This window comes from Hippopotamus amphibius, chromosome 2 (genome assembly GCF_030028045.1).
Source record: "Hippopotamus amphibius kiboko isolate mHipAmp2 chromosome 2, mHipAmp2.hap2, whole genome shotgun sequence".
Taxonomy (NCBI): domain Eukaryota; kingdom Metazoa; phylum Chordata; class Mammalia; order Artiodactyla; family Hippopotamidae; genus Hippopotamus; species Hippopotamus amphibius.
This window is the reverse complement of record NC_080187.1, coordinates 152,658,237-152,670,023: the sequence shown is the minus strand read 5'-3', so window position 1 is coordinate 152,670,023 and position 11,787 is coordinate 152,658,237. Positions and strand designations below refer to the sequence as shown.

The window sequence follows — 11,787 nt, the reverse complement described above, 5'->3', positions numbered from 1 at the left end:
ATCCAGTATTTAGTACTAGCTTCTTCTTTTGTGGCTGTTGGTTAGTTAAATCAAACTGATTCCGATTTTGAAAGTAAAGTTTCAGGACTTCCTTGGTGGTCCAGAGGTTGAGACTCCACACTTCCACTGCAGGGGGCACATCCCTCCTTAGGGAAGTTCCACGTGCCACATGGTGTGGCCAAAAATAATTAATAATAATGTTTCAGTGTGAACTTTAGTAAAACTTTAGTTAAAAAAAATACCTGAGACATAGGGTTATTAGAAAACAAGATTTTCCGCCATATTCGAAAACCTTTGCAGACTTTTATTTGAAACTTACCTTTTGAAAATCACAATCCTTAACAATAACATCTCCTAATGCTCATTTCCTAGTATTTCCCTCTTTTGATGAACAACATTTTCCCACTTAAGTCTCTCATGATATTTGGGAAATTTAAAATTTCCCACCCTTGTCCTCTCATTGTCTGCCGACACAGTGAATCAGATTTCATGCATATCAGCCACTCATTCCCGTCTCACATCTCACTGTGCCCATCAGTGGACGGGACAATGAGTCCCAAGTTCTCAGAATAAGTAATAATGGTAATTAAGGAAAATGCACATTCAGGGGTCAGAACAAGGTTACACAGACATGAGCACAAGGAAGGACTTCAGAATTCTTCCTCAGCATTCAGGGTACGTGATTTCTTGAGATTCTTCAGTTTATCTATGGCAGAATTTACTGAAATCACTCCATGAATTTTGTTGTCCCTTGTTCGAACAATTACGGCATTATTTGTCTTCTCCTTTTCTCCAACCACTGTGGAAAACAAAGGGAAATAAATATGTTTTCAATCAACAATTTACTAAACATTAAGTCAGCAGTCACATGGCATGTGTCTTACTGAATTTTCTTCTTAGTACTAATCACCAAATATCAATCTAATGTCCATTTGGTCATCCTCTGAGAGTAAGTTTCTTGAGACAAGGAATGACTTCCGATCCCATCTCTCTATTGCCCTCCTTTTGAGAACACCTGTGGTGGTCGTGGGGTACACATGGGAGCAGGGATCTCCTACAGACCCCAACTTCATCTGACACACCTAATGTATCAAGACACGGGCACCAGACACATGCCCAACCAGCTAACAGAATTTTCTGGAATGTATGTAAAAGGTTTGTTCTCACTAGTGACCCAAACTGTGAGATGACGCAGAATTCTGCAGCCATGTTTCTTGCTGTCTGGAAGGAAGATACTGGCCAGCAAGTAAGGGGGATAAAGTAGATTTAGAGAAATATAAAGAACCAGAGCAAAACAGGGAACAGAAATGGGGAGAAATGGTCCTGGTAAGGGTTGAGTTCCCATTCCAGTTACTTTTCTAATGGTTTGGCTATTTAATTCTACCTCCTATGGCACAAGATACTCTAACTCCCTTCGTATACATTTCATCATGTCTAAGCTAATTTGAAATTTCTGTCATCACCAGAAGCCTGAAGAATCACAGTACCTACTACAAGCACTTTTGATGATAAACTGCTCATAGGATGACCCTGTGCATATTTATTTTACCTTCTACAGAAACTTTCAACTTATAGGAGATAATCATATTGTGCCTGCAGCCATATCAATATCAGTTTCCCTTGATTTTGAATCATTTTTACAGTCAAAATTTTAGATTCTGCACTGAATTACTCATGTTCCTCAAAAACATTCTGCTTTTTCACTTAATTCTTTTCTTTTGATCATCTTAAATTTGGAATCTTTCCTACTCATTAGTTTAATCCTAAAAATTTCTAATAAAACAGAAAAGCAAAGGAGATTATTTCAGGCCTGTCACATGGTTGAAACATAAGGAATATAATTCTACCTGATAAGATCATTTTCACATTTTTTACATTGTCAGTTTGAGATATTAATTCTTCCTAGTAATACTACACCACAGGATCCATGTGAAACTTCATAACTCTTCCAGCAAACAACAAAGAGTATCTAGCCAGGAACGCCATAGACTCTTCTTTGTGTATATGTACTCAGCAGCTATTTGTCATAATCAAGCAGTTAAACCATATTCTTTGTTTTTTGTTTTTTTGGAATTAAAGTGAAAAAACAAGCATTTATACATACAAATTTAGATTACCCAAAATAAAATTATACTGAGCCAGCTGTGCATTTCGTATTTTCTTATTTAGTGTACAACTATGATCTAAGTCAACATCAACCATGAATCCTTCGTCAAAAAATTCACTGGATACCTACAAAAGAATGAGACACTGTCATTAGTACATTGTGTATGGTAGTGTGGTGGCCAGCCTCCATGATGACCGCCAGGGTCCCACCCCATGATATTCACACCCTTGTGTGTTCCCTCCACCTTATACCAGGTTGGTCTGTGTGACCACAGTGGAGGGGGAGTGATGGCATGTTATTCTGAGATGAGGTTAAAGGGCTGAGTCACTCCCCCTGACGGCAACCTCTGAGAAGGCTGCAGCCTCACCAGGCGGTGGAGCCAGAGTCCCTGCCCAAGCTGTCCCAGATTCTGACTCGCAGAAACTGTGAGACAATAAATGTTTGTTCTAAGCTGCCAAGTTTTGGGGTAATTTGTTATGCAGCAACAGATTATATAAGTATTCTTCCCTAATAGAGCCACAAGGAAAAGAATAACTATGAGGTGTTTTAAAACACCAGTTTCTCCACAAATATCGTATATTAATTAACACATACATGTGGAATCTAGAAAAATGGTACAGATGAACTGGTTTGCAAGGCAGAAGTAGAGAAACAGATGTAGGGAGCAAACATATGGATACCAAGGCGGGGAAAGCAGGGGTGGGGAGGTGGATGAATTGGGAGATTGGGATTGACATATATACACGAATATGTATAAAATAACTAATAAAGATACATAAAAGCAAAACAAAATAAGATACAAAATAAAACATGACACAAATAAACTTATCTACAAAACAGAAACAGACTCACACAGAGAACAGCCTTGTGGTTGCCGAGGGGGAGGGATAGAGTGGGAGTTTGGGATTAGCAGATACAAACTATTATACAGAGAATGGATAAACAACAAGGTCCTGCTATATAGAACAGGGGACTATATTCAATATGCTGTGATAAGCCATAATGGAAAAGAATACGAAAAAAAAAAAATATATATATATATATATTTTTTTAAATAAAGTCAGAGATGAAGTCCCTGGAAGAGGAGTGAGGAGTATTTTAGACCTAGCAACACGGAGGTTGTTGATGACATGGAAAAAGGAATTTAGGTAAAGGGGGGAGAGAGAAGTTATAGGTACATTCACTTTATACACACCCATCAAGCTGGACACCTATGAATCTACACTTTTTTGTATGCATACATAATATTTGAATATATGTCATAAAAATAAGTAAAACATCAATTTCTCAAAACATTAAGAAATAAAGTTCTGATACAGCTACATAGACATGACAGCCATAGACTGAAAACATTTACTAAAAATATGGGGTGGTAAACTAATGTATTAGTTATGCAATATTTTAAGGCATAACATTCCAAGTCAATGACGTTCACAGACCACATGCCAAATTATGTACTTCAAATGTCTCTTATTTTACCTGAAGTGCATATTTTTCACAAGTTGGCCCCACAGGGATGACCATTACCTGACGAGCAGACAGCCAGAAAGGCCTGAAAAATATAAGTAATATGTATTTTCAAAATGACCATTTATTACAAGATTAAAAAATAACCAAAGACTCTTTTTCCTTTTTAACTAAGACTTCACAAGAGAGCAGGTTCAGTAGTGAGGTATGGAAGTAAAGCAAACTACATGAAAAGGCAGTAGAGGAGACAAACTGGGCATTTTGATTGGAAAAGGAGGGAAAACAGGTTGGCAGCTAGATGAAAGGGCTAAACATCATTGACCATACAACCCAGCAACCACTCTCCTGGGCGTTTATCCCAGAGAAATGGAAACATGTTCACACAAAAACCTGCACTCTAACATTTATAACAGCTTTTTGTATAATAGCCCCAAACTGGAAATACCCAAAATGCCCTTCAGCGAGTGAATGCTCACATCACACTACAGAACACCATCTGCAGTGAAAGGGAGCCAACAACTAGTACTTGAGACGCCTCGGATGGATCTCAAGGCAATTCCATCTAAGGAGTGAAGAAAGTTTCAAACAGCTGCTCACTGTGATTCCATTTATGTAGCATTCTGGAAATGACAAAATTATGGAGATGGAGACCAGATTAGTGGCTGCTGGAGGATGGTGACAGGGGCGGGGTAGGAGGTATGTGGCCACAAAATAAATGACAGCATGAAGGATCCTTATAAGTAATGGAACTGTCCTGTACCTTGACTGGCAGGTACACAAGTCTACACGTGTGCACAAATGTGAGACCTGAACGAGGCTGGTGGATTGCATCAATGTCAACTTCCCAGTTATGCTGTATATGGTTTAGTAAGATGTTACCATTGGGGAAAACTGATAAAAGGTATACTGGATCTCTGTGTACATGATTCTACTGTTATCTCAAAATAAAAAATTTTTTAAAGATGGAAAGGTGGGTATAAGCAATGTTTTATGTGTGAAATGTTCGCCTTTTTCTTCTTCATCATGAGTATTTAGTTTGAAGGTGGAAGGAAATGCATGGGGACTATTACCAGATGGCACTTTGTGAATGTATGTTTTTATTTATTTATTCTTAAGTTACAAAAGCAAAATAATACATGTGACAAATGATATTATATATATCATGAAATACAGTGAAACGAAATAAAATGAAAAGTAAATGTTTCCTTTTGAGCTCTGTCCTCACCCCAATTCCACTGCCCCAGGACAGATACATTTTAAACATTTTGATTTTTATTTCTCAGGAAGATTTCCGCCACAACTTGGTAGGTGTTCGAAGGGTTGCTGTGTAAACTGTGGAGAGTGTGCACTGCATCTCCACAGGGAGGTGCGCCCACACGGTCTCCTGACCCCCTAGTTATACTGCTCTCATGCAAGACCCACTATCTCTCACTGCGTTAACTATTTACAACAGAATCAACTGGAGAGAAATATAAACAAGTTAATTCACCCTCAGGCAGCACACATACTCGGATCCATACTTCTGGACTCTCTGTACCTGTAATAGCTTGGACACCCCATGACACCTCAGTATGCTTCTCTAATATCTCAAGTCAGATCTCAGGGACAGACAGACTCAGGCAACACCACCTGCATGGCCCATTCTAAGCGACCATCCACATTCAAATCTACTTATCTATTTTCCAACACAATTATCTCTAAGTCTCTGATCTTGTGGCCAAAGCAATAACCAGAGCCCACACATCACTGTAACTCCACACCTCTGGCCATTTTTCCTTCCGGCCACAGAGGGTGACCAGAGGTACCACTCAAAAGCCTGCACTCAGAACATTCACCTTCCCCCTCCATCCCTAGGGTGGGAATGCCACTGCAGCCGTCCTCTTTGGCTTTGGGGCCACTTGTGAACCAGGCTTACATGTTTCCTCCTAAGTCACTGGTCACAGGGCTGTGAGGTAAGTAGCACAGTGGAAGGAAGGAGGGTCGTAAAGCCAGGGATGGTGCCCTGGGAGTGTTCCAGGACACTAGATCTTTGAGGGTTTTGACACAGGTGAAAAGGTTACTCTTTAATTTTACTGAGATCCCAAAAAGGTAAATCATAGTGTTATGCCACGCTGCTTTGTTTGTTTTGTTTTCTGGTCTGCCAGATGACACAAGAACTTTTATTTGCTGTTTGGACACTTGCTAATTATAAGGCAGGAGTCACCAATTTTTTCATACTAGTTTCATCTTTTAGACATGATTTTTAAGAACAGTAGACATAGAGCTTCCCTTTCCCATACCACTCACCATTTCCCCCCATAGTTCTCTGAGAGGATGGCTACCATTCTTTCCACTGACCCCAAAATGGCTCGATGAATGATCACAGGGTTCTTCTTATCATCCCCATCCTTACTGAAAAATGAAAATTATACATGTAAGTATTCTCTTAAGAGTCACAAATAACTTTATCTTCTTACCTTATATTTAAAAGTTATTTTCCCAAACTAGGTAAAATAACAGATCCCTCATAAATTATCTTTAAGCATAAATGTGCTATTGATTAGAAATAAAGGGGCTTTTTTATCTCTCAAATTACAGTATCTTTTATAAACCAAAGGGAAATTAGATGTATCATCTGAGAAAAAGCAAGGTAATGTTAGACCACTATCTCTATTACAAATCTACTGATTATTCTAAACTACCAGCTTTGTTCAAAACTACCAGTTTACTCATATTGAGAGGCAATCTTACAAATCATATCTTTAAAATTAACTTTATTTTGAACTATGGCTTACTCCACCAGTAATTTGGCCAGAAGTATTCAAATTTTGTTGCCCTAGCTGGCTTATTTTAGCATAAATAAAGTCCCCCTACCCCTAATTTTTTTTGTTCATTTTAGCAGGCTACTGGGGAAAGATGATTTTGCAAATACAAACTTAAGACACCACCTTTTCCAAAAGGCCCAAATTTATTCTTGAAAGTTCCATGCTTTCCCCTTTAATCTCTGAGAATTTTTATTATTCCCATGTCCTGATGTAACTCCCTGTATGGACACTTGGACTATTCTTCAGCTCTTTACCTTCTCACAGGACCTAACTCTGAGTGTAGCTCTACAACCATTAATCAAAGCACAAGATGGAGAATCCAAAATAAAATTTTTGTTGCATAAACACAAATTAAGATCAATCCATAAAATCCTACGCTCTGGGAAATTGGTGGTTGTTCATTTATTATAAGAATCTTAGTAAAAAATATTCTATTAAAATTGTTAGATTTAAAATATGCCAATAATTTTTCCCTTTTTGCCTTAATTTTGAGTGAAAGAGATCTCAATACATTATCTAATCAACACTACATCTAAAGTTGTGAGAAGAGGAGAGTTTAAAGGAATGATGTTGTGATTTTGTCTAATTCAAGTCAGGAGAATGGTCTTTAAAAAGAAGCTGGTTCCAGGCAGAATGAAGTAAATAAGCCTGCCGCACCCGACACTCTCACTGAACACAGACGTGGACCCTGGAGAGAACGCAAGGAGCAGCCACCCGAACGAGCGCTGGGAGGAGTGAGTGATGCCAGGGGATTACCTAAGACCAGAATCTGAAGTGCCACCAAACCAGCACTTAGTTTCTTATAATTTTGTCTTGCAGTTTGTGTGGCAGCCCACAAGCAAGAATACATACCAAGTGCAGACAGGAAAAGCTTCAAGAGAAAGCCTTACTTTCTGCCCAAGAGCCAAAAAAATAACTGCTAAGGTTCTGCTCTCTTCTTCTAGCCCCCAGCATTCCCACAGTGGCACAGAGACTAAACAGGCACCTAAAACTCTGAGGAAGGGAATCATTCTCTCTGACCAGAACAGCTGTGATCCAAGCATTCAGGGTGAATCCCTGTGCTCTCTCTTTGGCTTCCTGATACTGGTCTCTGACAGAGATAGTCTTGAAAAGAACATGTAGAGCAGGGAAGCTAAAGCCCAGTGTCCTGGCCACAGGACTGCAGAAAGGGACTTCAGGGAACCAAAAAGTGTCAGGGAAATACAGAGAGCAGGGGATGCAGAAGAGCTTCCCTTAAAGGGGTGTATGAGCTCACCTGGCCTCACCTTTCACTGCACACGCGTGGATCTGACCCTAACAGCACATAAAAGGCTTGAGAACTGGGCTGTGGGACTTAGCCTCTGGGTGGCACACACAGGACAGGAGGCCTCACTGATGCCAAGATCCAGGGATGCTCAAGTCCCTGATATAAAATGGCTGGCACACTGAGTCCAGTCGGCCCTCCATATCCAAGGGCTTCATGAATACGGACACAGATACGGAGGGCTGACTGTACAGCCTTGAAAACTGGGCTGACGCTGAAGCCACAGGAGGTAGGTTGGAAATTACAGCCTGAACCTGCCCAAGCAGAATGACTGCTAAAAAGTGAACAATCCCCTTAGGATTTAAAAAAAACAGCGTCTCACAATATAATAGTAACAACGTCTGGGATGCAATTCCAAACTACTCAGCATACTCATCACCAAGAAAGGGAATAATAGTAACTCTGCAGTGGGCGAACCTGGCAAACTTTATTTTAACCAAGTGCTGGAGGTTACCATCACCGGTGACAGGTCACAATGATACCACTCACGCCCTTGACAGGATAAGCCACCCTCAAAAGGTGATATACAGTATGATCCCACTGTGTGACATTCTGGGAAAGTGATGGAAAGTAGGTCAATGGCTGCCCGGGGCTGGGGTGGGAGGAGAGTGTGACCTCGAAGGAACAGCAGAGGAGTTTGCTGGCATGATGGAATTACAATCGTGGTGGTGGGCACATCACTCTATACGATGTTAAAATTTATAGAAATGCACACACACACCCATATACACACACGAAGTCAACTTTACTGTGTGTTAAGAAAAAAATTTTTAAAGAAGTTGTTGGTTTACATTGATGAAACTGCCTTTATTCCTCTGCTTTCCAGGCAAATACTATCCTTAAGACACAAACCCAGGGTCAGCCCTTTGTGAAGTCTCCCCCTCTGCCTCAGGAGACTTCGCCCGCCTCTTAGGTCATGTTTTTATGGTCTTTGCTCATAGCTCTAACCTTCTTTTCCCCTACTAGCCAGGTACTGAGAAAACTAAAGCTGACCTTCAGCTAGGAGGTCAGACAAATACTGAGTATATTGGACACAGACAGGCATTCACTGATGCTTGCTTTTCTGTTGCTAATGTGCAAAAGACAATGATTAAGACATCAGTCCTGTATTACTTATCACATTCAATCACTCACCTAACATATGTAAGATTAAATCGTATGGGTAGTTGGAAGTCCAGTTGAATTGTAGCACACTGATGGTATCTGCCAATAGCATCCTTGATTTTTACATCAATCTGTAAATTAAATGATGTTTGCTTAGAAACAGTTTTTATTTTTCTTTCAAATTTTACTTTTTGAAGCATATGGCCTACTTACTTTAGGACCATAGAATGCTCCATCTCCTGGGTTTATCTTCCATGGTTTTCCAAATTCTATCAAGCTATTCTGTAGTTGCTATTTTTTGCAATAAGAAGAGACAATTTATTATAACTTCTACTTCATTATACATTTTATCTTTTTTGTCATATAGCTCAAAAGAGTAAGTTACTATAAATCTTAATTATCTCTGTTAGTTCGACATATTCTTATTGAGCCTCTTTTACTTTCAATAAACTACTGAGCAAGGACTATGTGAAGAGGATTAAGATGGTATTGCTCTCAAGAAACATACATATTTTAATTGGGGGAGAAAAAAGCTAAGGTACTAAATTGTCTCAGTGAATTCCAGGAAAGTGTTACAGGGGTACCTCGGGTACTTCCGCCCCTGCAGGCTCCCTCTGCCCTACTCTTCCCAGCTCCTTTCAGGACGGGCCTCCACACAGCAAAAGGCAAGAAAGCTCTGGCCTTGCCCCTCGTGCACTCTGTGTTCAGGTGTAAGAAGACCGGGGGCAGGCCTTGCACTCGCTCTTACTTCTCCCCCACCTCTGCACTTGCGGCTGGTAAGCAGGGCCCCCTGCGACACAGCAGGTGTGGAAGCGGGAGGCCCACCCTGGTCTCCAGACTAAGCCACATTAAGTCTCTCAAGTCAGCTCGCAGTGAGGCCACTCCACACCGACAGTGACTGAGTGTGCACACAAGTATTAGTGACAGCGCTCTTTGGGTCTTTCAGCCACTCCCTGAGAAAACAGCTTCTCTGGGAAGCACCCAGGCATCCCTAAGGCCCTGGCCAGAAGGCTGTCAAAACAGCTGCCAGATGCCAGTCATCGTCCCAGCGCACTGGTACCATGAGGGGGTGACATTTGGGAGTGAAGCGCCTGACAGAGAAGAAAAGCAATGGTGGTGGCTTGGGGCCGAGGCCAGCATCACCCAGAAAGCATCCTCCGGGCCTCAGTCAGAGCAGGTCAGGAGCTGCTCCTGACCAGACCCCAGGGGGCTCCCTCAGGGGCCTAAACCTCCTGAAGCAGCTTCCCTTGTGCTCAGGGCCAGGGAAGTCACCTCCACAGATGCACTTCACAAGCTGGAGCCACTCCCTCTCTCCTGTTTCTGAAGGGACAAGAGACTCTGGCACATGTTCTCAGACAAAATGAGGCCCTGCTACAGCAGGTAATAGTGATGGAAAGAATCATAGGGCCTCCCTGGGAATTAAAAGCCAAAGAAAGGCCAGCTTTAGTAGAAGAGCATACAGTGGAGGTCACTGTGTCTCTTGGGCCTCTGAGGATACAGAGGTAGGAAGGCCCAATTGGGGGGGTGGGGGGATGCTGAAGCCAAGAAAGCTTTGGGTTGATGTGAGGTCTCAGGGAGAGGGGACGTTGAGCCTGGCCTGGGGACACTGCCTGGCACCTCTTCTCCCTGCTGTTTGTCTATTCCACCCCACCTACACCAGGCCTCTGGCTCCCAAGAGCACTGGGGTCTAGACTGTGGGCCGTGCTAGGCTCCCGACACATCAATTTGTTTGCAGTTGTGAGGGAGGGGCTGGAATGTTCTTAGGGATCTAATGACTCGCTGCAACTCTGGGAAAATGGGACCCCAGAGAGGCTGGGGGTTAATCCAGCTCAAGGAGCTGATGGACCTACATCAGTTCCAGCGGCAGAGGCCAGACCAGAGCTGCTGAAGAAGGAGACAGAGCATATCTTCAAAAACTTACAAAATTGGTTACCACAGATCAGCACTGGAAAGAGCATAAATGAAAGCCTGATATGAACTAAAGTCTGAAATGAATGTAAGGTATTTTTCTTATCATTGTTTCGAAGAAAACTGGATTAACTACATTCTACAATTGGCACATTTGTCCCAGAACTTCCAATTTTACATTTTCACTGCAAAGCATTGCATCCTCATGCAAGGTATTTTCCATATTCACAAAAATGAAGGGTAACATTTTCCTTCTTCCTACCTTTTCAGCTTCATCCCATATCTCAATCTCTCCTAGGAAGTTTTCAGGTCTTGTTGACAAATTTAATTGAAACGAGAAGCCAAATGTTGAGTAAACAGATTGCAAAAACTGCAAACACCCTTTTATTTCTTCTTCAATCTGAAATTAGAGCAAATGAAAAACTTAGATAGACACCAAATTAAATCCATTTTTGGCATTAAAAAACATTCTTCATGTCAGACAGAAATAAAGTGTGCTTTTACTACAGAGAACAGTTGATGGCACTATTCCAGTAGTTGTCTTTTTCTTACTCAAATATTCATGAAATGTCCTCCAGATGCCAGTGTGCACAGGCTGCCAGAGGCCCCTGTAGTCCAGCGCAGGGCTGGGTGAAGAAGCGGGTGAGGGCACAGTGCCACACAGGAGGAAGGGCAGCTGTCCAGAGGAAGTGATGGCCAAGCTGCAGCCAGAGAAGAGGTAGGTGTTCACCACAGAGGCAGGGCAGGAGCTCCCTCAGCAGCAGAAACAATGAGGGTGAAGGCCCACAGGATGGAGGAACGGGCCAGGGCAGGACAGCCGTGGGGCGCTGCATGTGACAGGGCAGAAGGCACAGAGGGAGCGTGGTACACAGTCAGGTTAAGGAAAACACAGTGCTTTCAAAGCCAGAATAATGTCTGCACATTTTAGCCTGAGAGCAATGGAGAACCAGTGGAGGTTTCAGCAGGGGAATAACACAACTCAATGTGACTGTCTGAAGAGAAGAACAGCCCATTAGGATGCTTTTGGGATCATTCAGGAGGATGGTAGCTTGAAACAGAAGCAGCTGGAATGCAGGGAATCAGGTGCGTTTGCA

The 11,787-nt window shown here is 42.0% G+C and overlaps 1 protein-coding gene across 4 annotated transcripts in view; it reads right to left on the bottom strand.

Annotated features, from left to right (window-relative positions):
- Window positions 1-283: 283 nt before the first annotated feature.
- TARS3 (threonyl-tRNA synthetase 3) overlaps window positions 284-11,787 on the bottom strand; it is a 46,728-nt gene continuing 35,224 nt past the window's right edge. For all 4 annotated transcript variants that reach the window (XM_057722537.1, XM_057722540.1, XM_057722538.1 and 1 more), the window contains 7 exons: window positions 10,956-11,093; window positions 8,999-9,076; window positions 8,816-8,916; window positions 5,861-5,965; window positions 3,587-3,659; window positions 2,118-2,232; window positions 284-799 (listed from right to left, as the gene is read on the bottom strand). In XM_057722537.1, the coding sequence (XP_057578520.1) occupies window positions 651-799; window positions 2,118-2,232; window positions 3,587-3,659; window positions 5,861-5,965; window positions 8,816-8,916; window positions 8,999-9,076; window positions 10,956-11,093 (759 nt within the window). In that variant the 3' untranslated portion in view covers window positions 284-650. The remainder of the gene's footprint in view (window positions 800-2,117; window positions 2,233-3,586; window positions 3,660-5,860; window positions 5,966-8,815; window positions 8,917-8,998; window positions 9,077-10,955; window positions 11,094-11,787) is intronic.